Genomic DNA, 27,706 nt, shown 5'->3' on the forward strand with positions numbered 1-27,706 from the left:
CCTAGTGCATGAGCTGACTTGTTGAACCCCATTCCCTATGAAGGAATGCCATGATCAGACTTACTACAAGGGGGAGGGGCTTGATCCTGGCCCAACTTAATGTGCCAGACTTTGTTGCCTTCCCATGGGAGCCTTTACCAGTTGGGAGGAGTGGATGGGGGGTGGGCTGGAGGGGAGGGCGAAATGGGAGGAGGGGTGTTGGGAAGAACTGTGGATGAAATTTAAAATGAAATTAAAAAGTAAATTAAAATTAAAAACCATGTATACACATAAATAAATTAAAATTTTGTACAAAAATAAGAAAGTTCAAAACCTGCCTGGACTACTGAGCAAGTCCAGTGCCTGCCTGAGCAACTTGATGAGATCCAATCTCAAAGCGAATCAAGATGAGTGGGTCAATGCAGCTCAGGAGAATTTTTGCCCCAAATGCATGAAACTCTGGGTTCAAATGCCTGCAATCCCAGCAAGTCAGGAGATGGAAGCAGGTGGGTTAGAAGTTGGCGGCCACCCTTGGCTACACATTGACTTCAAGCCTAGTCTAGATTAAATTTGGCTCTGCTCCCCCCAAGTGACAACAGTATCACAAACTAAATAAATATAAGAAGATGTTGTTTTCAATAGCAACAAAAGAAGTTAACCTAGCAATAATACTAGCCAAAGAGAAGCGATTGAGAAAATTATAAAATCTTACTGAAGAACATTAATTAAAATGATACTAAATGCAACAATGTAAAAATACATGCTAAAAATAACAACATAAGCCTGGAGAGCAGGCTCAGTGGTTAAACATTTGTTGTGTAAGTGTAAGGACAAGAGTTCAGATCCCAGAATCCGTGTAACAATCCTGACATGGTCCCATGCGTGCCTTGTAACCTTCGCAGTCAGAGAGAGGAGGACCACTGAGACTTGCTGGCCTCCGTTCTGAACAAAAGAACTCAAGCTCCAGGTTTCTTTGAACTTGCTTCAAAGAAAGAAGAGAGAATATGATAGAGGGGAACATCGGGCACCCTCCCCTCTGTGTGTGTATGTGTGCATGCACCTGCACACGTGTGCACATATACCACACACACACAATATATATATATATATATATATGTATATATATATATATATATACACACACACACACATTAATAGATAAGAATAATTAAAGAAAACGTAACAACCAACCAGGTGTGGTGGTACATGCTTATGATCTTAGCACTTGAGAGGTAGGGCAGGAGGGTCAAGAGTTCAAGGCCAGCCTTGTCTTATAGCAAGTTCAAAGTTAGCCTGAGTTGTAAGACCCTATGTCTCAAAAAACACAAACCCATGTAGCTGGGCTTGATGATGCAAGCTTCCCAGAGCTCTGCAAGTGGAGGCAGGATTGCAATAATAAGGCCCGTTTAGTCTACATAGCCAGACTCCATCTAAAAAACCAAAACCAGCTTTCTAACTTGAATTTGGCACGACAGTCCATGAAAAGAAGGACCAGAAAAAGAAGGGCCGTTCTGCCATCAATGAGATGGTTACCCAAGAATATCCATGGAGTGAGCTTCCAGAAGGGTGCCCCTCAGACATGGAAGAAACCCAGTAAATTTCCATGAAAGATACAGGGTTTCCAAATGTGTGCATTTCTACAAGGCTCAACAAAGCTGTCTGGAGCAAAGAAATGAAGAATGTCTCATATCATTTATTTGTCCAAAAAATGTCATGAGAATATGAGGATTCAGTGAATTAGCCCTACACTGTGGTAACCTGCTACCATGGTAAAAGTCTGCAATCAGTGTGGATGAGAACTAACACTGGATGACAATATAAACCTGTCAAAGCAATCAAACAAGGCTGGAGAAAATGCTTCAGAGGTTAAGAGCACTGGCTGCTCTCTCTGAGGTCCTGAGTTCAATTCCCAGCACCCACACAGTGGCTCACACCCATCTATAATAAGAGATGGTGCCTCTTCTGACATACAAGGCATACATGCAGATAGAACACTGTATACATAATAAATAAATCTTTAGAAAAAGAAACAAACAAACAAGCGTATCTATGGAGAATTGACATGTGACAGGTACAGATCTATAGATGGAAAGGGACGGACTCTTTCATGGTAGAGTAGATGGATGTCTTGACCAGGGCCAGGCCACACCCCCAGATATACATGGAACAGGTATACCAAAGTCTGTGTGGAGAGAAGCTGCTGGAAGGCAGGCAGACCTCAGGAACAGAGCGCTGATGGGTCTGTGAACTTCTTCACCTCACCTACTCAGGACAGCGTGCTGGAGAAGTCATAACCTTAGAAATGGCAATTCATGCAGTCTTCCCAAAGAGCCCTCAGAAAAGCCCTGAAGAGACAACCTAGTTAGACAAACAACGTTCTGAGAGTAATCACCCCACAGCAGCCGAACAACCCGTCAGTCACATGAACAGAGCCTAGAACTGTAGGACCTTCTGCACACATGCACGCACGCATGCGCATGTCCCCAGTGGTGAATCTTGACTTTTACCCACATCTGACAGCCCAGTCACCTCAGAGTCAGAGAGGTCTGTCAAGCAGAAGGTTTATATGAGACTGAGAATCAAGCAGGTGAGGTGAGAACGCAGATGTCTTAGCCTGGGCTCCTGAAGCCAGTAAACACGACTGAGTAGCCACCGGCACTAAGATGGTAAGACATCAATTATCCCACCAGGGGTTTAAAGCAGCCTTCACACCGGGCCCCTCTGGACAAGTCTGAGACAACAGAAAAAGATTCTCCACAGAGAAACAATGTATGAGAAACAACCAAGTGTGAATTGTAGAAATATACTGAAAGGAAAGAAAAGAAAACCTCACTAGACGAGTCACTGAATTCCAAGACAGAGAAATCGCCAAACAACAGAGAGAAAAGTCCCAGAAACATTAGCTGGGGCTCCGAGGGAGCCTTCAGAATCCCTGAAACAAAAGGAAGGAGTGAGCCTGAAAGGAGGATTCAAATAAATAACGTCTGAAAATGCCCAAATGATAAAAGACATCTAGATTTAAGAGGCCATGGAAATCACAGAGGAGAAACTCCTGGAGAAATCTAGCCAAAATCGTCATTTCTGAAGACATCCGCATCCAAAGGGCATCAAGGAGAAGGTGAGATGGCCGACTGTGGGGTGAAAGAGAGTCCTTAAAGCCATAATCTGACAAAAACACAATATGTAAAGAGTTTTGACATTCCAACAAGCACAAGAATAAAATCCCCTTTTAAAGATGAGCAAAAGAAGTTGGGTGGTGGTGGCACACACCTTTAATCTCAGCACTTGGGAGGCAGAGGCAGCCTGAGTTCAAGGCCAGCCTGCTCTACACAGTAAATTGTAAACCAGTCAGGGCTACACAGAGAAACCCTGTCTCAAAAAACCAAAACCAAACAAACAAAACAAAACAAAAAGATGTGCAATAGATTTTGAAAGACTTTATTCCTCCCGAGGTAGACACTGAAACCAATAATAAACCCATGAAAATACACTTAATGTCACTAGTCACAAGGGAGATTCAAACCAAATGACTTCACCACTAGGATATGCATCTATGGGAAGGTGGGGGTGTAGCACACACAAATTCAGGTTCAATCCACAACCAGGTACGATGGACACATCTGTAATCTCAGCACTCAGGGTTGGAGATAGGAAGATCAAAAGTTCAAGGCCATCCTCAGCTATATAGCCAGTAAAAGCTTTCATAAATTCAAGGCCAGCTTGGACTACAGTATGAGACCATGTCCCAAAAAACAAGACAAATGAACCAAAAGCCACAAGGCCCCTCAAATGGGAAGAGGGGGGAAGGCAGAAGGAAAGGAGATGGATAGTATCGACATACAGTGTACACATGTGTGGAAATACCCCCAGGAAACCCCAGGAAAGCAAACATTAATATACACTGGCACTTATTATTACAATATGAACAACAAAAGGGAAAACAACAAGCGGTGGCAAAAGAAGTGGGGTCATCGGTAGCTCACACGTTAGTTGCTGGTGGGAATGTGAGCTAGGGCAGCAGCTAGAGAAAGGAGCTTGGGGCCTCCTCTGAAAGTTAAACACCCAACTATCGTGTCACCCAGCAAGTCCCCTGCCAGGTCCCAGAGAACTGCAGTCTGGCGCTCAAACTCTTGAGCAAGAATGTTCATAGCAGCACAGTTTGTAATACCCCAAACACAAAGACACCTAAATGTCCCTAAGCAGTGCTGAATCGTAAATTGTGGCTTATACACATAACAGAATATTCCAAGCAAGGAGGTGCTAAGGAAAATGCTTGTAGCAGTGTGGATGGACAGAAATCCTGTAGAAGGTTAAAAAAAAAAAAAAGTTACACACACTTTTTTGGAGAGATCGCTCAGTGGTTAAGAGCACTGGCTGCTCTTCCAGAGGTCCTGAGTTCAGTTCCCAGCACCACATGGTGGCTCACAACCATCACCAGTGAGATATGGTGCCCTCCTCTGGCCTGCAGGCATACATGCAGACAAAGCACTCATACCAAAAAAAAAAAAAAAAAAGTTACACACTGAAGGGTTCAAGTTATATAAAATGGCCAGAGGTAAAACCACTGAGACAAAGGCTGGTGTGCAGCTGCAGTGTGACCAGGGAGGAGTCTGGAGGTGCAGGCTCTGCTGCACACTGGAGTTTTTGTAGACCAAGGTGCTGGTTCCACATTCCGAATGCACTAACCCCCTATGAACTGGGCACTGGAAGGCATCTGATTTTGTGCTGTTTGGGTCTCACCACAATCAAATGTTCCTGTTTGGTGACTGGGGACATAGATGCTCAGTGGGTGTCTTAGTTGCATTTCTATTGCTGCAATAAGGCACCATGAGCAGGGCAGCTTACTGAAGCATTTATTTGAGGCTCACAGTTTCAGAGGGTTAGACTTTGTGACCATCGTGGTGGGAAGCGTGGCAGCAGGCAGGTAGACCTGGCACTGAAGCAGTAGCTCAGAGCTACATCTTGATCTCTGCACAATGGAGGGAGGGAGGGAGGAGGGAGGGAGAGGGAGAGAGAGAGAGAGAGAGAGAGAGAGAGAGAGAGAGAGAGAGAGAGAGAGAGAGAGAGAGAGAGAGAGACTAGGAACGGTATGAGCTTTTGAAACCTCAAAACCTGTTCCCAATGACACGCTTTCTCCCCAACAAGCCACACCTCCTGATCCTTTCCAAACAGTTTTACTAACTGGGGAAAAAGTATTCAAATATATGAACCTATGGGAAGCCTTACTCAAAACACCACACTGGGCAAAGCACTTACCATGCATGAGGACCTGAGTTCAGATCCCCAGGACCCATGTAAAAAGTCATGGGCCATCTGTAATCCCAGCGCTGCGGGGGCAGAAACACAAGCAGATCCCTGGAGCTTTGTGGCGGCTACTGGAGCCAGCTGGTGAACTCCAGGTTCAGTGAGACCTTGTCTCAAAATTAGGCCCAAAACAACTGAGGAAGACAATCAGCATCAACCCCTAGCTGACCCACACTCACTCAGCACACTCACTGGCATTTCTCCCTGCCACACACACCACAAATAAACAAACAAGCAATGGGTATGTTTATAAATTGGAATTAATTTCAAAATAAAACCTTTTTTTGTTTTGTTTTGGCTTTGGTTTTGGTTTTTGGAGAAAGGGTCTCTCTGTGTAGCCCTGGCTGTCCTGAAACTGTGACTCTCTAGCCTCTAGACCAGGCTGGCCTCAAACTCACAGCGATCCGTCTGCCTCTGCCTCCTGCGTGCTAGGATTAAAGGTGGGCGCCATCACTGCCAGGCACAAAAACATTTTTAAAAGAGTGAAAAGCAAAACCCAACTGAGTAGAAGGTATGTGTTATATCCATCACTAACAAACAACTGGTACCCACAGCATCTAACCCATGTGTTATATCCATCACTAACAAACAACTGGTACCCACAGCATCTAACCCATGTGTTATATCCATCACTAGCAAACAACTGGTACCCACAGCATCTAACCCATGTGTTATATCCATCACTAGCAAACAACTGGTACCCACAGCATCTAACCCATGTGTTATATCCATCACTAGCAAACAACTGGTACCCACAGCATCTAACCCATGTGTTATATCCATCACTAGCAAACAACTGGTACCCACAGCATCTAACCCATGTGTTATATCCATCACTAGCAAATGACTGGCACCGATATTGTCTAATCCATGCCTATAAAACCAGTAAGGTGAACAATCTAATAAAAATGGGCAAAAGACATGAGCAGGCATTTCATTAATGGGAAAATACAAATGACCAATCAATCTGAGAAAGGATGCCCAATCTTATCTGCAATTAATAAGAGAAATTCCAGTTATAATCATGAATAACACATCCCACCACCACACTGATAAAAGTTAAATCTAGCAGCCAGGTGGTGGTGGCACATACAATTAATCCCAACACTCAGGAGGCAGAGGTACGTGAATCTTTATGAGTTCGAGACCAGTCTTGATCTACAGATTCAGTTCCAGGACAACCAGAGATACACAGAGAAATCCTGTCTCAAAAACCTAAAAATAAAATCAAATTAAATCTAGCCATGCTGCATTTTGAAGATTTAGAAGTGTTGTTGATTTGTTTTGAGACAAGGTCTCCCTATGTAAACCTGGCTGTCCTCAAGCAACCTACATGAACCAGGCCTGCTCTGCCTCCTAAGAGCTGAGACTGCAGCGTGGCTCACCACACCCAGCTTAACACAACCTGGCTACCAGGAGCAGAGATGGAGGGTCCCCTTTCAAATCATAAGATATTTTATGATCAAGTATCAAAAGGTGCTCAGATTCAGCTTTTTTACTCTCCACTTAGGCAAATCCCATCCATCATTTGCATATATTAGCTCCGTGACCTGTGTAAATCCCATCCATTCATTTGCATATATTAGCTCTGTCGACCTTTGTGTCAGGGCCTCGGTCCACCAATCAAAAGAATCGGCTGTTGGAAAGCGGCCTTTGCTACCCAGGCAAACGTCTCCTTCAATGCCTAAAAACAGACACCAGGGGGAGCAATTTCATCACTAAGGCCACCTTTCTTTCCTCTTGGTCACTTACTAGAACTGAATAAAAATTGGAAATAGAAATTCTGTTTCCAGTTTTTCCTTTTCCTCATCTATAAAGAAAGCCAAGAGGCTTTTCAGGGAGGAAGTTCTAAGATCAATAATTATCTTCCATAAATCACGTCTGGACTCATGAGTTATGATGGACGGTGTCTAGTGCCCACGAAGCCGTCCTCACGTGTGCCCGATGGGAAGGACAGTGGGAAATTCCTTTGGATAAAATGAAGATAGATCTATGTCCTCAGAAAGGAAACGATAGTAAAGCCAGGATGGCTCTAGTCCTAGAAGGAAAGGACTGGAAAGACACACTAAGTCATGCACCCCTAAGAGTAGAACACACTGCTATTCGGTTTTAGGAACACGGATGAGTTTACCTTAATTAGCACCTTCCAGTTTTTACAGTCAGAGTTTGGCTCCCCCGTGTCTGCCTGCTGCCATTTCATTTCATTGACTGGTTTCTTTTGCATAGAAAGAAATCAACAAGTTAGCGGGTAACTCATGACACACCACAGGTCCCCTTGCCTGGGAGGTCAGTGTTTTAAAGGTAGAATGTTGAGGTGAAATCACATTCCTTGCCAAGATGGCAGTTAGCTCCCATTAGCATGTGTCAAAGGTAAAGAAGGCTTATTAAGTAGTTATAGAATATGCAATTTACACTTCACTTGAACCCAGCTAGAGTATACAGCTCCTATTGGGAATAAGAATGTTTTTCAGTTAATTAAGAAACTATTATAGAGATGTTTAACATCCAGTCTTCTAGAACATGCTACTTGATCCACACACTTAATTGAAGCTATTTAACACACATTCCCTTGTCTCATTGGGCCTTCTGATAGCAGCATTTAACCCTGCACGTGCTAATTGTAGGTCTAGAAGGTATCTTATAAGGCAAAATAGACATTAAGACACAGAGAATTAAAGTCCTGGTAAAGCATTAGCACTTTAATATTGGAATAACCTAGGAACTGGAAGGCTTTTCTCCCCCCTGGGTATCCATGTACACTGTATGTTAAGTGGACAGAGGGAGCAGGAACACAGGTATATGAGCAAAAGACGGGAACAGCAAGGATGCAGGAAGGTTCTGAGTGCCTGGGGGTTGAGAGATTAGAGCGGGGGATCTGGTGGTGGCATGTGCTCTAGAGTCATGAGAAGAGGAGCTCTGGGGTGGTGAGGGGAGGACGATGGAGTGCTGGCACATGCGGAGGTCAAGAAGGCAGCAGAGAAGGTGGCAACTGTGACTAGACTACACTATGATGTGGGAGAGTCTTCTGTTTGAGTTGATTTCATTGGCTAATAAAGAAACTGCCTGGCCCATTTGATAGACCGCCCCTTAGGTGGGTGGAGTAGACAGAACAGGAAGAGGAAGTGAGGTAGAAGGATCAGTCAGATGCCATGCCTCTCTTAAGTTAGGCAGACCGCTGTACCTCTCCTGAGAGAGAAGCCAGATGCGATGAAGCTCCTGCCCAAGTTGGACGTATGCTAGAAACTAAACGGTAAGGTACCACTTCATGGTGCTACACAGATTATTAGATATGGGTTAATCAAGATGTGAGTAAGAGGCTGAAAATAATGGGCCAGGCAGTGTTTAAAAGAATATAATTTGTGTGTTGTTATTTCGGGGCATAAGCTAACCATGTGGGATCCAGGCAGGACGAAAAGCCGGCCTGCAGCTCCACACTACAGAATGGCGCCCACGTGGATAACTGGATCCACAGAAAGCTTGAGAAAGCTTGGGAAAGAATAGAGTAAAGCTCTATTTTTCGCGTCTGGCTTCTCTCTGAGGAGAGGCACAGCGGTCTGCCTAACTTAAGAGAGGCATGGCATCTGACTGATCCTTCTACCTCACTTCCTCTTCCTGTTCTGTCTACTCCACCTACCTAAGGGGCAGTCTATCAAATGGGCCAGGCAGTTTCTTTATTAGCCAATGAAATCAACTCAAACAGAAGACTCTCCCACATCAACTTACATAGGAAAAAATAGAAAATTGAGCAAAAATATAAATATATCGATGATAATGGAATCTACAATCAGAGGCTAATGGAATCCAGATTAGAAAAGTGACCCACTAGAAAGAACAGACCACTAAAATGCTGACTGCAGTTGGAGACCATTATTAATTTCAGACACACCTACATAGAGACACATGTATAAATGCACACACTATATACAGAATAATACATCTGTGCATTGTGAATAGGCTAGGGAGTGATGCTACCTGAGCCTTGGTTTCTCAGCACCATCCTGCTGGCCTACAGTGCCTAAAGCAAAGGGACTTCCAGTGACAGGAAAGATCAAGGTAAAGTTTTAATGTCTTCTGGGCCAGAAACGAAGAAATGATAGAGACTTAAAAGCAGACCACTCCCATCTTCACAAGGCTTCCTCTGGCCAAATCCAGGATAAGTAAGCATTAAAATAATATTAAGGTGACAGAGGCAGGCGGGTCTCTGTGGGTTCAAGGCCAGCCTGGTCTATAGAGTGTGTTCTAGGATAGCCAGGGCTAACCAAAGAGACCCTATTTTGGAAAACAAGATACTAAGAAGGCTTCAGACTTAGCTCAGCGGTGAAGTGTGTGTTGAGCATGCTGGAGGGTCACTCCTTAGCAGGGACATGTGTGTATTTGTATAAACACACATTAAGTAAACTATTGTCTTAGGGTTTCTATTGTTGTGATGGAATACCATGAACAAAAGTAAATTGAGAAGGAAAGGGTAAATTTGGCTTACACTTCTAAGGAAGTCATAGGGGAGTGAAGTCAAATGAGTCCCCTGGCTTGCTCAGACTGCTTTCTTATAGAACCCAGGACCACCATCCCAAGGACAGCACAACACACAATAGGCTGGGCCGTCCCCCATCAATCACTAATTTAAGATAGTCTGCAATTAAAGGAGAGCATACTAACCCGACAGAATGAAAGCCCTGGTCTCTAAAACTGGCCAGGGTGTGAATTGCAGGGAGAGCCTGGAGCGTTGCTGTGCCAGGATGAAGGACACTGCAGCGACCAGACAACCAGATGTGAGAGGTCTTCCTGGAATGACGGTAGACCAGAAAGCAAAAGGATGCTGATGAGACAACAGCTAAAGCTGGCAGGGTGGGTGCATTGGAGGTGGGCTTGGCCCTGGGTGGATCTCTGGAGGGTTACAATGTGGCTCCTTTGAGGTCAGCAGAGCGCCTGCCCAAGGGCTGGAGGCTTCTTGTCTCCAGGTTGTTCAGAGACACAGTCCCCTACACAGCAAAACTGATACATGGTAACCACCGAGTCTGGTAAAAGAATACAGAGTTCTTTATACAACTCTTGTCACTCTGTAGCTGTAAAGTTACTGTAAAGTAACTTCATTTTTTAAAGGTTCAGAGAGCCAGCCGGTGGTGGTACACGCCTTTAATTCCAGCATTTGGGAGGCAGAGGTAGGCAGATCTCTGTGAGTTCAAGGCCAGCCTGATCTACAGAACAAGTTCCAGGACTGGCTCCTTCATAGCTACCGAGAAACTGTCTCGGAAAAAAAAAATTCAAAGAAATGGAAAAGAACATAGATATAAGATTAAGGAGAAGGCATTCTCAACATCAGGGGGCACGTAAGCTTTTTTGGCTGATTTATTTATTTATTTATTTATTTAATTTATTGAGCCAGTGTCTCATTATGTAGCTCAAGCTGGTCTTGAACTCGGAGTGCTTCTGACTCCAGCCTCCTGAGCAGTGGGTTCACAGGTGTGTGCCACCATGCCTTGCTTATGCACACTAGACTTTAAAAGTTCGGCCCGCCTCCATTGCATACAGAAAGCAGTCTTTAATTATGCCTGAGCATTTACTTATATAAATATTTCTCCAGGCACTCTGATAAGTCATATTCTGAAGCATTCTGAGCTCAGTACTGAGGATCTTACTTCCATTACCTTATTTTTTCCACTGTGTTACTGTGTATTGCAGCTAATTAAATAGCGTGCTTTTTATAGAACAATCCTGCTAACCAAAACAATAACCCTCATTTGTAGCTAAGTATCTTTTATTAGATGGCATAACTACTCTGTTCCAAGCTGCATCCCTAGTCTGATTTATATGCTTGAACTCCACCTCCACAACTCACTACAAGGCAGAAATCATTATTAGCCTACTTACAGGTGGTGAACTCACAAGGGCAGGGTCTTAGCCGGTGAGAGGCAGAGCTGGGATTGAACCCTGGCAAGTTTATCTCTAGTGTCCATATTTTTTTGATATATCTTTTTGTATCTAGAACACATTTAAAGCTTTGTAATAGTTGGGCATGGTGGCATACACCTTTAATCCCTGCACTCAGGAGGCAAAGACAAGTGGATCTCTATGAGTTCAAGGCCAGCCTAATCCACACGGCTAATTTCAGCCCCACCAGGGCTGTATAGTGAGATCCTGTCTCACAACCAGAAAGGTTTCTTTAGAATAGAAAGTACGCCTCTCTCTGCACCCATGTTCTTCTCCAAGCAGATTTAAGACAGCATCCTGTGCCCAGAAGTGGCACTCGGCTGATAGGCTGCTCCTGGGTGGAAGCTCTGTCTTCTGAACTGCCGTCCACTCTCTATGACCTAAGCCTCATGTCTCCAAGTTGTGATGTCTAAGGGACAAGACATCAGGCATGAAATAGGAAAGGAGAGACAGACAGACCATCTACCTCGGTGTAGGATCAAGGTTCCCTCCAAAGAGGCCGATGGGAATCAGGAAGTCCCTCTTCATATGCCTGGACTTGAACTCAGAGCAAAGATGGAGCTTTCTACATGCAACATTACACAACGTAGAGAGAAAGCTCTTGGGCAAAGGGTTAAGGAAGACTGACTGGAAAAGCTGATTCCTAGGCATGGGGGTACATGGGAGAAGCCTGGGGTGGAATGTGTAGAAAAGGTGAAACCACCCAGAATAGCAGAGACACTGGGGTTCTGGCCACAAAGAGCAGGATCTATCTCTGGGCAGAAACAAGGAAACCTCAAAGTGGGCAACATAGTGCTCACGCTCTCTCTCTCTCTCTCTCTCTCTCTCTGTCTGTCTGTCTCTCTCTCTCTCTCTCTCACACACACACACACACATGAGAGGGACACATACACACACACACACACACACACACACACAGAGAGAGAGAGAGAGAGAGAGAGAGAGAGAGAGAGAGAGAGAGAGAGAGAGAGAGAGAGAGAGAGCAAGAGACAGAGAGAGGCAGACAGAGACAGAGAAAGACCCTCTACCAGCCTGCCAGCTACCCTCTGACTTTGGGCTATAGCATCCCTCTCAAGGGGTCGTGTACACACACAAATACTTCCTTCCAATGCAGTACTGACCCCCGATGACCACATGTTCTTTGCTGACCAAGACAGTCCTGCCTTACTCTTGCTGTTCCAGTCTCCCTGACTAGTAACCCCCATTCTTTCCTCATCCTATTTGGGGTGATGAGGCACCATACTCAATTCCCACTCTATACAAGCTGCCAGTGGAGGCTGTTAGCTCTGTTACAGTCGGCTGTAAAATCTCACCCCAACACTAGAAAAACAAGCCATGTCCAGTCCCTAGCTGATGAAAGTGTTACCATCTTCTGCCCGGGGACCTGGCTGGCTTGTCTTCTTCGCTGAGCATGTACTTTACCATGAACTGCACCCCAGCCCTCATCGGGCTTTCTGAGAGGTCTTAATGACCAAATCTGCAGGCTAGGTGAGTGGTTTGACAAGACACACGTTCACTCTGTTAAGTAGGGTGTTGCAACTGTCATAGTCCAAGCTGCAAGATGACTGTCCTCCACTAGGGACCTACTAAAATGACAGAAGAGTGTTCTGAACAAACGAAAGCCTCCCTTCTTAGGCACCGACAAGATTATCTGGTGTGGACTATGGCTCCGAAGAGCGTATACAAGGGTCTACATGAACATACTTCCCATCACCTGTGCCAGGAAACCCAATGCTTATTTACATTTACTTCCAGATCGAAAGTGGAACAGATGTCGTGGGGGCCTTTTGAAGAATCAAAATGGCTTATATAAATCCTTCACATTAAAATACCCTGTGCCACCACCAACTTCCTGTTTCCTTCTATTGCCAGCTGAAAATATCGATGTGGCTTTGTCTCAGGCTTATGTAAAGCAAGGGCTGCTGGCTGCCCCTTCCACTCTTAGGTGTTTTAAGTAAGAAGGCTGCTTTTTCTGCTGCAACCATCTTCGTAAGATCGAGACAAAAGGGTTTTCTGAGGAACTAGGGTTTGGTGAATAGAAAGGATTCCTTTAGTGAGCCATTTAGACGTTTTAAAAAAAATCCTTTCAGAAAATGCCGTGCTTGCTCAGAATCGCTTCATCAAATCTGAACCGTTTCTGAATGGGAGGCCTGCTGCTCTAGTCGCATTTACCTGGGGTTTCTTTTCATTTACTTGAATTCTGCAGGTAGTTTAAATACCAGAATCCAATTGCAGCTAGCCTGTGTGTTGCTAAAACTGTGTGATAGGCTTAGTGAGCACACTCCAGGCTCCTGTCAGGTGCAGGGCCCTGTGATGGCTCAGCTAATGAAGGGGGTGAAGTGGCATTTCAAAGGGATTCACACGAGCCAGCGGCCTTTGAAACCTCTCCCCAAACGGCAGGATCTTAACAGGGGAGAGAAAGAGCAGGGCATGAGACGAATGAAAAGAGCGCCAGGCACAAGGACCAGCTGGCATGAGACTCAGGAGATGCGGCAGAAAATACACCAGGTGCATCCACTAGGTAACAGGGATGAAAAGCTACAGGAAGTACCCAAGTGTCGGGGGTAGCGTGGGCAGAGCAAGTGAGTGGTGTTACTGACTAAGCCTCTGATGGTTGATGGTAGATCAATCTGGGACGGGGCGGGGCGGTGGTCAGGACCAGAAACCACTTCGGGAGATTTCACAATTGTTCAAATAAAACAGTAACAATAGAGGTGGAGATGGATAGCAATGAGAAGAGGAAGAGGGTTTCCCACATGGTGGAGGTCAGGGATGAATCTGAGGGCTTGTATATGCTAGTCAGTGTTTACTTCTGAGTTTCATGTGCAGCCCCAGGTTTCTAGGTTGGCTGGCTACGTGGCTGGCTGGCTGGCTGGGTGGCTGGCTGCTGGTTGGTTGGGGTTCTTTTTGAGATGGGGTCTTGTTGTGTACCCTAGGCTAGCAAGGAGCTCACCATCCTCTGGCTTCAGCCTCCTGAGTACTGAGATTAAAGGTAGGAACCACCTGGCCCTGCCTATAATATGTTTTTTTTAAAAAAAAAAAAAAAAAAAAAAAAAAACATGATTCTAATCTCTAGAATTTGGAAACTGCTATATATGAGAAGCTATGAGAAGAGGACATTCCATAGAGTTTTGGATGGATGGGAGTGGAAATGTGTTTGCTCCTCACGTCTATCCTGTGCAGCCGCAGGGGAATGGCCATGTCACAAGGTATGAACACATCCCTCCAACCTGCCAAACACTCCTGATTGTGAGGGATCATTTATCGAGCGGATGCAGGGAGGAGGGAGGTTTAGAGACCGAATCAACCAACCTGGCACAGGCAGAGCCTGAGGAGGGTCTGGGAGGAGTTATCACAGGAGGAGGTGGCAAGGGACCCCATAAAGATAGGAGGGGGCTGGAGCTAAAGGCCTCAAATATAAGGACAGTAAGAGAGCAACACAATAGTCAGGGGCTGGGGAGATGGCTCAGAGGTTAAGAGCAGTGGCTGCTCTTCCAGAGGTCCTGAGTTCAACTCTCAGCACCCACATGGTGGCTCACAGTCATCTGTAATGAGATCTAGTGCCCTCTTCTGGCCTGTATATGCCAACAGAACATTGTATGCATAATAAATAAATAAATCTTTTAAAAAAAGACAGTAGTCAGGATGAAAAACCTTGGAGTGGCAAAGCTGAGAAGTAAAAAAGCATAGGTACCAAAATGAGACAGAGGGCAGCAAAAGAAGCCAGGGTGAGGGTTCCTCAGTGAGTGCCAGTTCCATGCTGTGCTGGGTGCTGATGGCGCAGGTCTGCTTTCGCCTGACAACCACCTGGCAGGCAGAGTCATTGGATGCAGCTAACTGGTTTCCACAAAGCATGCCACAAGCAAGCAGTGGGCAGGGCACCTAAGATAGCCAGGTCCACATGCTTGGCCTCCGGTCTCTGTGGTGGGGGAGGAGACTAGATATCCCATCTATCCTGGGTTCACAGGGGGCCTAGAACCGAGTTTAGTACGGGAAGGGCACAAGCAGGAAGGATGCACGTGGAGCATGAGCAGAGCCCATGGTGGCTCTTTCACAAGGGGGCAAAAGGAGCATTGATACTCTGGGTTCTTGGCTAACACAAAAACCAGTTCAAAAGGCAGAATTTTTTCATTAAAAGATCAGCTTTAGACTAGGACTTACAGACTCTAACAAAATACAGTGAGCTTCTTTATATATCTGAAAATGCAAATTCTATGTTTAATATATGTGTAGAAGTAGTCATGCATTAGAGTTGTACATACTTTACATATGTGTAGAAGTATTAATGTACTAGAATCGCAATACTTTACATATATTAGAAGCAATCATGCATTAGAATTGCACATACTTCACATATGTGTAGAAGCAGTCATGCGTTAGAATTGCACATACTTTACATATGTGTAGAAGTATTTGTGCATTAGATTTGTACATACTTCACATATGTGTAGAAGTATTCATGCATTACAATTGTACATACACACTTTAATATGTGTAGAAGTATTCATGCATTAGAATTACACATACTTTACACACGTAGAGAAGTATTCATGCATTAGAATTACACATACTTTACACATGTAGAGAAGTATTCATGCATTAGAATTGCACATACATTTTTGCATTCCTTGCCTTTGTCTTTCGAGAAATTGAAATTTCCTTTCAAAATGATATTTACCGCTGGATCTGGGGAAGCAAAAGAAAAACAGGCTATGAGAACATACAAGATAGCAGAAGAAATAAACACTAAATTTTTTTTTTCTCAGCCAGGGGGTGCTTTCACCAGCGGCAGAGAATTCACAGTGTCCTTTATGGAGAAAAGAGCTTTCCTCCGGAGCTGCAGGAGCTGAGGGAAACATGCTCAGGCCTCCTGGGGGACACGGCTGGCTGGCCTGCCTCTGAGAGACCTAAGCTAGCGGACTGCTCTCCGGGCGGCAGTTTCAGTCTAGCATTGTCCCTGCAAACCAGCTGTGAGTTGTGTGTGCCTGAATGTCAGGATAGGAAGGGCTTTCCACCTCCTGTCTAGAACAGCACCCTGAAGAGGGAAAATCAGTGGCTTTCTGAGTAGAGGGGACAGTCAGCAGCAGAAGGCCACCCAGAGTGACACTTTGGGATGTGAGGAGGATGCTGTGTTGATGTGCATTCAGCCTCGCTATTCGTAGAGGCATTTTATTTTTCTTCCACTGTTTTGATGCAGGATTTCACCGCTTATTCCAGGCTCCACCTCCCAGCCGAGCCCCCTACCGCCCCTCTCCCCCCCCCCCCCCCCCCCCCCCCCCCCCCCGTCTCAGTTTCCCGAGGGATAGGACTACTGACCTGCTCCACCACACCAGCCTAACATGGACACTTCAAGTGAGACAGCTGAGAAATTGAAGAAGTGGCCAGGTATGATCCCATCACTAGTGAGGCTGAGGCAGGAGGATCACTGCAAGTCCAAAACCACCCTGGTCTATACAGCAAATTCTAGACCTTGGGCTACCTACTAAAAACCTATCTCCCGCCCCTGCCTCATCCTCCCGTCTTTGGGGCCACAAAATCCCACAGCTCAGCCTGTTTGGGCTCTGGGGACCTGGAATTGAGTGCACCCAGGCCGGTGGGAGGTCCCCTCCTTCATTTGACTGCCCGGAGCAAGGTAGGCCTTTGTCTGAGAGCTGCTTGGCCTGCAAGGGGACCTCACAGTCTGCAGAAGGATCCATCATTCTTTGGGGTGAGTGAGGAGTGAGTGCCCGAACCGCGGCAGCTGCCCGGAGAGGGACCACCGACTCTCCACAACTCCCCCTGCCACCAGCACACTTCCTGCTCTTCCTGCAGGGGTTATTCTCTCCGGATACTGCCTCTCTCTTCCTGTCCCTTCCCAGCTTGCACCCAGAATCCTCCCCCCCTCCCCCTGCCTCATCCTCCCGTCTTTGGGGCCACAAAATCCCACAGCTCAGCCTGTTTGGGCTCTGGGGACCTGGAATTGAGTGCACCCAGGCCGGTGGTGGGAGGTCCCCTCCTTCATTTGACTGCCCGGAGCAAGGTAGGCCTTTGTCTGAGAGCTGCTTGGCATGCAAGGGGACCTGAAAGTCTGCAGGAGGATCCATCGTTCTTTGGGGTGAGTGAGGAGTGAGTGCCCGAACCGCGGCAGCTGCCCGGAGAGGGACCACCGACTCTCCACAACTCCCCCTGCCACCAACACACTTCCTGCTCTTCCTGCAGGGGTTATTCTCCCCGGATACCGCCTCTCTCTCCCTGTCCCTTCCCAGCTTGCACCCAGAATCCTCCCCCCCTCCCCCTGCCTCATCCTCCCGTCTTTGGGGCCACAAAATCCCACAGCTTAGCCTGTTTGGGCTCTGGGGACCTGGAATTGAGTGCACCCAGGCCGGTGGGAGGTCCCCTCCTTCATTTGACTGCCCGGAGCAAGGTAGGCCTTTGTCTGAGAGCTGCTTGGCCTGCAAGGGGACCTCACAGTCTGCAGGAGGATCCATCATTCTTTGGGGACACCAAACACCTCCGCGCTCCTTTTGAAGGAAGAGATGGGCAGGCGCCAATGCAGGAGCTCCTCCAACAACATGAAAGGCAACATGACATCACCACAAGCCAGACATCCCGAAACAACAAGAATTGAACACCCTACCCCAGAAGATATAGAAGAAACCGACATTAAACAGTACTTTATAAAAATAATAGAGGACCTTAAACAGGAGGTAAAAAACTGCCATAAAGAAATGGAGATGACAAACAAAAAGGTAGACGAAATAAATAAATCTCTCAAAGATACCCAAGAAAAACAAGAAAAACAAGAAAAAGCAATCAAACAGGTAAGGGAAACAGTACAAGACCTGATAAATGAAATGGAGGTATTGAAGAAAACACAATCTGAGGGACGACTGGAAATGGAAACTCTGAGTAAACGAACAGAAACTTCAGAGACAAGTATTTCCAACTGAATACAAGAGATGGAAGAAAGAATCTCGGACTCTGAAGATACTATAGAGGAAATAAACTCACAGATTAAAGAACTAAACAAAACTAACAAATTCTTAACACAAAACATTCAGGAAATCTGGGACACCATGAAAAGACCAAACCTAAGAATAATTGGGGTAGAAGAAGGAGAAGAATTACAACTCAAAGGCCCAGAAAACATATTCAACAAAATTATAGAAGAAAACTTCCCCAACCTAAAGAAGGATGTTCCTATGAAGGTACAAGAAGCCTACAGAACACCAAATAGACTGGATCAAAAGAAAGCATCCCCACGCCATATAATAATCAAAACACAAAACATACAGAATAAAGAACAGATATTAAGAGCTGCAAAGGAAAAAGGTCAAGTAACATATAAAGGGAAACCTATCAGAATTACACCTGATTTCTCAATGGAAACCATGAAAGCCAGAAGAGCTTGGATAGATGTGCTACAGACACTTAGGGAACATGGATGCAAGCCTAGACTATTATACCCAGCAAAGCTTGCATTCACCATTGATGGAGAAAACAAGATATTCCAGGACAAAAACAGATTTAAACAATACGCAGCCACAAATCCAGCCTTGCAGAAAGTAATAGAAGGAAAATCACAAACCAAGGAGTCCAGCAACGCCGACAATAACTCAGGCATCTAGCGACCCTTCACCAGCACAACTAGAAGAAGGGAAACACACAAACTCTACTACTAAAAATGACTGAAGTTAACAACCACTGGTCATTAATATCACTTAATATCAATGGACTCAATTCACCTATAAAAAGGCACAGGCTAAGAGACTGGATACGAAAACAGAATCCAACATTTTGCTGTTTACAAGAAACACACCTCAACCACAAAGACAGGCACCTACTCAGAGTAAAGGGTTGGGAAAAGGTTTATCAAGCAAATGGCCCTAAGAAACAAGCGGGTGTGGCCATACTAATTTCCAACAAAGTTGACTTCAAACTAAAATCAATCAGAAGAGATGGAAAGGGACACTTTATACTCATAACAGGAAAAATCCTTCAGAATGAAGTCTCAATCCTGAATATCTATGCCCCTAATATAAAAGCTCCCACTTATGTAAAAGAAACACTTCTAGAACTCAAGGCAGCCATCAAACCACACACACTAATAGTTGGAGACTTCAACACTCCTCTCTCACCAATGGACAGGTCAATCAGACAGAAACCTAACAGAGAATTGAAAGACTTAATGGAGGTAATGAACCAAATGGACTTAACAGACATCTATAGAACATTCCACCCAAATAGGAAAGAATATACCTTCTTCTCTGCGGCTCATGGAACCTTTTCGAAAATTGACCATATACTTGGTAACAAAGCAAACTTCCACAGTTACAAAAAAATATTAGTAACCACCTGTGTCTTATCGGATCACCATGGATTAAAATTAGAATTCAACAACAATGCTACCCCCAGAAGGCCCACAAACTCATGGAAACTGAACAGTCAACTACTGACCCACACCTGGGTCAAGGAAGAAATAAAGAAAGAAATTAAAGTCTTTCTTGAATTTAATGAAAACAAAGATACAACATACTCAAACCTATGGGACACAATGAAAGCAGTGCTAAGAGGAAAGTTCATAGCACTAAGTGCCCACTTAAAGAAAACGGAGAAAGCACTCATTGGTGACTTAACAGCACACCTGAAAGCTCTGGAAAAAAAAGAAGCAGACTCACCTAGGAGAAGTAGAAGACTGGAAATAATCAAACTGAGGGCAGAAATCAACAAAATAGAAACACAGAAAACAATCCAAAGAATCAATGAAACAAGAAGCTGGTTCTTGGAGAAAATCAACAAGATTGACAAACCCTTAGCCAAACTAATCAAACGGCAGAGGGAGAACACGCAAATTAACAAGATCAGAAATGAAAAGGGGGACATAACCACAGACACAGAGGAAATTCAGAAAATCATTAGATCTTACTACAAAAGCCTGTATGCCACAAAATTGGAAAATGTAAAAGAAATGGACAGTTTTTTAGATAAATACCATATACCAAAGTTAAACCAGGACCAGGTAAATGCTCTAAATCGTCCTGTTAGTCGCGAAGAATTAGAAACTGTTATCAGAAACCTCCCTACCAAAAAGAGCCCAGGACCAGATGGTTTCAATGCGGAATTCTACCAGAACTTCCAAGAAGACCTAATACCTATACTCCTTAAGGTATTTCATAATATAGAAACACAAGAGTCACTGCCAAATTCCTTCTATGAAGCTACAGTTACCCTGATACCTAAACCACACAAAGACTCAACCAAGAAAGAGAATTACAGGCCAATCTCACTCATGAACATGGACGCAAAAATTCTCAATAAAATACTGGCAAACCGAATCCAAGAACACATTAGAAAAATTATCCATTACGATCAAGTAGGCTTCATCCCAGAGATGCAGGGCTGGTTCAACATACGAAAATCTATTAATGTAATCCATCATATAAACAAACTGAAGGAAAAAAACCATATGGTCATCTCATTAGATGCTGAAAAAGCATTTGACAAAATTCAGCACCCTTTTATGATAAAGGTCTTGGAGAGATTAGGGATACAAGGGTCATTCCTAAATATAATAAAAGCTATTTACAGCAAGCCGACAGCTAACATCAAATTAAACGGAGAGAAACTCAAGGCTATCCCACTAAATTCAGGAACACGACAAGGCTGTCCACTCTCTCCTTATCTCTTCAATATAGTGCTTGAAGTTCTAGCAATAGCAATAAGACAACATAAGGGAATCAAGGGGATTCAATTTGGAAAGGAAGAAGTTAAACTTTCATTATTTGCAGATGATATGATAGTATACATAAGCGACCCCAAAAACTCCACCAAAGAACTCCTACAGCTGATAAACTCCTTCAGTAACGTGGCAGGATACAAGATCAACTCCAAAAAATCAGTCGCCCTCCTATACACAAAGGATAAGGAAGCAGAGAGGGAAATCAGAGAAGTATCACCTTTCACAATAGCCACAAATAGCATAAGATATCTGGGAGTATCGCTAACCAAGGAAGTGAAGGATTTATTTGACAAGAACTTTAAGTCTTTGAAGAAAGAAATTGAAGAGGATACCAGAAAATGGAAGGATCTCCCCTGCTCGTGGATTGGGAGGATCAACATAGTAAAAATGGCAATTCTACCAAAAGCAATCTATAGATTCAATGCAATCCCAATCAAGGTCCCATTAAAATTCTTCACAGAGATTGAGAGGACAATAATCAACTTTATATGGAAAAACAAGAAACCCAGGATAGCCAAAAAAATCTTATACAATAAAGGTACTTCTGGAGGCATTACCATCCCTGACTTCAAACTCTATTACAGAGCTACAGTATTGAAAACGGCTTGGTATTGGCATAAGAACAGAGAAGTTGACCAATGGAATCGTATAGAAGACCCGGATCTTAAACCACAAACCTATGAACACCTGATTTTTGATAAAGGAGCCAAAAGTACACAATGGAAAAAAGAGGGCATCTTCAACAAATGGTGCTGGCGTAACTGGATGTCAACCTGTAGAAGAATGAAAGTAGATCCATATCTATCACCATGCACAAAACTCAAGTCCAAATGGATTAAAGACCTCAATATTAATTTGAACACATTGAGATTGATAGAGGAGAAAGTGGGAAGTACTCTACAACAAATGGGCACAGGGAACCGTTTCCTATGCATAACCCCAGCTGCACAGACTTTAAGGGCAACATTGAATAAATGGGACCTCCTGAAGTTGAGCAGCTTCTGTAAAGCAAAGGACATTGTCACTAAGACACAAAGGCAGCCTACTGACTGGGAAAAGATCTTCACCAACCCTGCAACTGACAAAGGTCTGATCTCTAAAATATATAAGGAACTCAAGAGACTAGACGGTAAAATGCCAATTAACCCAATTAAAAAATGGGGCGATGAACTGAACAGAGAATTCTCAACAGAAGAAGTTCGAATGGCCAAAAGACACTTAAGGTCATGCTCAACCTCCCTAGCTATCAGGGAAATGCAAATCAAAACAACTTTGAGATATCATCTTACACCTGTCAGATTGGCTAAAATCCAATAAATAAAACCAATAATAACCTTTGCTGGAGAGGTTGTGGGGTAAGGGGCACACTCATCCATTGCTGGTGGGAATGCAAACTTGTGCAACCACTTTGGAAAGCAGTGTGGCGGTTTCTCAGGAAATTCGGGATCAACCTACCCCAGGACCCAGCAATTCCACTATTGGGAATCTACCCAAGAGATGCCCAATCATACAACAAAAGCATATGCTCATCTATGTTCATAGCAGCATTATTTGTAATAGCCAGATCCTGGAGACAGCCTAGATGCCCTTCAGTGGAAGAATGGATGAAGAAACTGTGGAATATATACATGCTAGAATACTACTCAGCGGTAAAAAACAATGACATCTTGAATTTTGCAGGCAAATGGATGGAAATAGAAAACACTATTCTGAGTGAGGTAACCCAGACCCATAAAGATGAACACGGGATGTACTCACTCATATTCGGTTTCTAGCCATGATTAAAGGACATCGAGCCTATAAGTTTGGGATCCTTGAGAAGATAATAAGAAGGTGAACTCCCAAAAAAGATATAGTAATCCTCCTGGATATTGGAAGTAGACACGATCGCCAGGCAAAATTGGGAACTTGAGGGTTGGGCAAGACTGGGCCAAGGGAAGATGGGGAGAGAAAAGTGTGAAGGGGAGAGCGGGGGAAGCTCGGAGGAATGGGGTGCTTGGGATATAGGAAGGGTGGATATGGGAGCAGGGAAGCATATATCTGAATTTAAGGAGCTACCTGAGGGTTGTCAAGAGACTTGACCCTAGAGGGGTTCCCAGGTTTCCAGGGAGACGCCCCCAGTTAGTTCCTTGGGCAGCTGAGGAGAGGGAGCCTGAAAAGGCCAGTTCCTATAGCCATACTGATGAATTTCTTGCATATCACCATAGAACCTCCACCTGACGATAGATGAAGAAAATGACAGAGCCCCACCTTGGAGCACCGGACTGAGCTCCCAAGGTCCTGATGAGGAGCAGAAGGAGAGAGAACATGAGAAAGAAAGTCAGGACCGTGAGGGAACCTCCAGCTGGCGACAGATGGGGAAGGTGACTGAGCCCCACATTGGAGCACTGGACTGAGCTCCCAAGGTCCCGATGAGGAGCAGAAGGAGCGAGAACATGAGGGAGAAAGTCAGGAACGAGAGGGGTGCGTTCACTCATGGAGACGGTGGGACAGAACTAATGGGAGATCACCAACTCCAGTTGAAATGGGACTGATGGATCATGCGACCAAACCCGTCTCTCTGAGTGTGGCCAACAGCGGGGGCTGACTGAGAAGCAAAGGACAATGGCTCTGGGCTCTGATTGTTCTTCATGGACGGGCTCTGTGGGAGCCTTCTCAGCTTGGTCGATCACCTTCCTGGACCTGGGGGGAGTTGGGAGGACCTTGGTCTTAGCATAGAGTGGGGAACCCTGATGGCTCCTTGGCCTTGAGAGGGAGGGAGGGGAGGTATGGGTGGAGGGGAGGGGAGGGAAGGGGGAGAAGGAGGGGAGAGAAAGGGGAGAAGGAGGGGAGGGAGGGGGGAGGAGGAGGGAAGGAGATGGAAATTTTTAAATATAAAAAAAAAATAAACCATGAGGAAAAAAAAAAAAAAATAAAAACCTATCTCCCACATGCCCCCTCAGAAAACAAAAGAAGTTGGACAATTAAAGCTAAGCCCACCCATTGTTCCAACAATGAATGAAAACGAGCTCAATTTAATCACTGGTTGTTTGGGTGACCTAACGAGCTCCCTGTCATTGCTCTCCTCCCCAGTCTCACCCCTGCTGGTGCTTTTGCGACCTTCTGGGTCCAGGCTGAGACAGGATAATCCCGGGAAAACTCGGGTTAAACCCTCCATACCAACAGCGCTAGAAGGCTTCTGGGGACACAAGTGACCTTAAGCCAGGCGGTGGAGGCACACGCCTTTAATCCCAGCACTCGGAAGGCAGAGGCAGGTGGATCTCTGTGAGTTTGCGGCCAGCCTGGTCTACAAGAGCTAGTAGAGAGCCGGGCGGTGGTGGCGCACGCCTTTAATCCCAGCACTCGGGAGGCAGAGGCAGGCGGATCTCTGTGAGTTCGAGACCAGCCTGGTCTACAAGAGCTAGTTCCAGGACAGGCTCCAAAGCCACAGAGAAACCCTGTCTCGAAAAACAAAAAAAAAAAAAAAAACAAAACAAAACAAAAAAAAAAAAAGAGCTAGTAGAAACCCTGTCTCGAAAAACAACAAAAAAAGTGACCTTAAATAAACAGTCTCAGGCCTCCCACGGAGGACGGTTTTGTGATTGAAGCAAGCACTGGTGGGTGATAAAGCCAGAGCTTCATGACAACCAAGAGTATCCACCTCTGACCTGGAAGTTGACATTTGGTGGACCCAGCTGAACAAAGTCAAGCTCATTTCAGGAGAAACACATGTCTATGGATGCTGTGTCCTGGGAGCTGCACGGGCAGAGGGAAGGGGACCCTTGGTTCAAACTAGCTTGAGCTGGCCACAGCTTAGCTCTTTGCTTTAACTTCATGGGCAGCTTCGGTTGGATGGACTAGCTCCCTACACTCCTTCCAAGGGTAGGAAACAGACAAGACTCCAGCCTGAGATAGCTACTTGTCCCATGATTTCTTGTACACTGACCCACCTACTGGCCAGTGAGGCCTATCCTTAAATCCTGTTACCTTTCCAAATGAACTGGTTGTGACCATTGGAGAAATCTCCATTTCTGTCCAATATCAAGATTGGTTTTTTTTTTTCCTCAGAGAGCACTCGCCCTGTTTCATTGAACTGTGAATAAGCATGGGGAATTGTCTTTTTGTATAGATCACACATGCTCCAAAATGCAGCATGTTCATACAGTATAGGCTGAAGCAGAAAGCACAGTTTTAAGAGGCAGTCCTGAGTTCAAGTCTCAGTTACATCACTATCTATGAGTGTGTGTGCACATACGTGTGTGTGTGCATGCGTGTGTGTGCATGTACACATGTTTGTGAGCCTGGGTGGTCCTCAGGGCCTTGTGCATGCTAGGCAAGTGCCCTCCATTGAGCTATACCTCCAGCACAGCCAGTTCTGCCTTCTTAACCCTCAAACATACATTGAATTCCTGCTGTGTGAGGCTAGACAGAGAGTGGTGGTGAAGCTCAGTGGTCTGGCTGTCATGTCACACCCCAGAATATGCTCGTCTCCTAGGGACACTCCTCAGCGATGTGGTTGGAGGTTAGTCTCTTGTCTTAGTCAGTGCTCTGATGCTGTAAGAGACACTATGACCATGGCATACCAGGGAAACCATTTAACTGGGACTAGCTTACAGTTCAAAAGCTCAGTTTCTTATCATCATGGTAGAACAGGGGGCATGCAGGCGGACCTGGTGCTGGAGAAGGAGCTGAGAATTCTATGTCTATCCTCAGGCAACAGGAAGTGAACTGTGTCACTGGGCATAGCTTGAACATAGGAGACCTAAAACCCCACTCCCAGAGACACACTTCCTCAAACAAGGTCACACCCCTAAGAGTGCCACTCCCACTGGGGGCTGTTTTCTTTCAAACCACCACATCACTCCAGCTTTTTGACTTCGGCTAAGTGTTGTGAGGATTAAAGGGCTTGGCCATCCAGGCCAGAAGTCATGGGTGGGCCACATTAGGTGCTGTTTCCCTGGGTTCATAGGGGACTCTTAGGAAATGTTTGTGGGATATACAGTGGGGACCCCCAAGACCATCCTTTGAGAGCCCTAGGGACAGGAACTACAGTGGGCGTCTGATTTACACTGCTTTGCACAGCACGCTGCTGGGACCGAGGCCACTGGAAGACAAGGCAAGGGATTCCAGGGACCACAGCTTCCCACCCACTCACTCTCTCCGAAACTACTGCCAGCAGTCAGTACGTGACAAAGTTCAGAGATGTACAAGAAGATTCCTCCTTCTTTCTGGGCATGAAATCACCTAATCCAAAGAAAATCATAGTGAAATGTGCCCGTTTAAGACAAAGTAGATCTTAGGACCTCACAAGAGGCTGGAACCCTGACATTATACATATATGAGCTAATTTTAAGGAATCCATATGTATAAGCCCACTCTAGTTAGCTAAAGGATGTGCACACTGTCCAGTCCTTCCCGCAGCGTCTTATCCAGCTACGTCTTCTGTGTGAAAGAGACATTGCTGCTTGGATTCTGCAGCCTGAGGGCTTGTTCCGTAAGCTCTGTGCAGAAGGAGGCCACACAGCTATTTCACAGGTCAGCACACACGGCGCTGACAGTGGATCAGCCATGCTGGACAGGGTATTAATAAATGGGAAGCTGCCATCTGGCAGCTCAACCATGGTACCTTCGCTGCCATCGCTGTGGTCAGATCCGTGTGGTTTTTTGGGTCTCTTCATGGCAGGTTGTTCACAGGGAGGCGAGACCAACAATTGCACTAACTTTTTCTCGTACGTTTTTCTGGTGGAAGCTGAGAAACAACATGGAGAATTGAACTGTTCCGTGTTGTATACACAGGGTTCAAAAGTTACTTTCTAACCCAGGCCTTTCCTCTAGGACCTGACATTATTGGCTAATTATGGCTTTCGACAATGAGGTGGACCCCAGGGCCACTCAAAGCACTATTCCCATTATACCGGCAGGTACTGGATACATCTTATACAGATACATCTTACGCTGATACAGATTATCAGTAACCAGGTACTGGAGACATCTGAGAACAAGCGGGACATGGTTGTCCACGAGAATAGAGATAATGAAAATACAGGCTCCATCCGAAAACCTAAGGTGACTAATACAATAACTGGATTTTCCCTGTTGAAACAAAACAAAACAAACAAAAATTCCTCTCCCCGGCCTTGTATTTCCCCAGTCTGTAAGGACCTGGGGCTGTCTGTTCCAGCTCCCCTCCATATGGCTTCCTGTTTTCCTCTTTGTATTTTTAGTGCCTTTTACTGCATATGTTCCTTCTTCTTCTACGACTTTTCTGATTTAGACTTCGGATGTAGTTTGTAAGCATCAAATGAATGCCCCCCCCCACATGAACTGTAACGTACGCAGTATGGGGCCCGCTGTAAGCATCAAATGAATGCCCCCCCCCCACATGAACTGTAACGTACGCAGTATGGGGCCCGCTGCAAATCCAAGCTTCTCCAGCTGCTTGTGCAGCTCACAGTCATTCAGACACTGCACATCCACCATACTGCTAGAGCTGGCCTCCTCTCTGACAGGACTCCTGCGAGCATAGTACATTCATTAAGACAAGGTTACCAGTAAGTACCACAGCGCAGGTGCTAGCCTTGCCACTGCCGCTCTCTGCCTGAGAGTCCTGCTGGAACTGGTAGCCTTCAGGCAAAACTTGAGGTTTCTCCTCTACCTGAGGTTCTTAGGGATCAGTGACTTCTAATGTGCTTCCTCAACTAATGTAAGAAAACTTACCTGGGTAAAATGAGCAAAATATTTTCATCCTGGGACTCTGCTCAGGACTCCAGCACCCCGCCCCGGAAGATAAGCCATGAA

The 27,706-nt window shown here is 45.3% G+C and overlaps 1 protein-coding gene across 1 annotated transcript in view; it reads right to left on the reverse strand.

Moving 5' to 3' along the window:
- The window catches only part of Lemd1 (LEM domain containing 1), a 38,758-nt gene extending 11,370 nt beyond the window's left edge, over positions 1–27,388 (reverse strand). Inside the window, exons 1-3 of the mRNA XM_038348586.1 lie at positions 27,307–27,388; positions 26,535–26,657; positions 15,827–15,897 (exon numbers count right to left, since the gene is read on the reverse strand). Coding sequence (XP_038204514.1) covers positions 15,827–15,897; positions 26,535–26,657; positions 27,307–27,388 — 276 coding nt within the window. The remainder of the gene's footprint in view (positions 1–15,826; positions 15,898–26,534; positions 26,658–27,306) is intronic.
- Positions 27,389–27,706: the final 318 nt, after the last annotated feature.

Source organism: Arvicola amphibius, chromosome 12, assembly GCF_903992535.2.
Source record: "Arvicola amphibius chromosome 12, mArvAmp1.2, whole genome shotgun sequence".
In the NCBI taxonomy this organism is placed as follows: Eukaryota; Metazoa; Chordata; class Mammalia; order Rodentia; family Cricetidae; genus Arvicola; species Arvicola amphibius.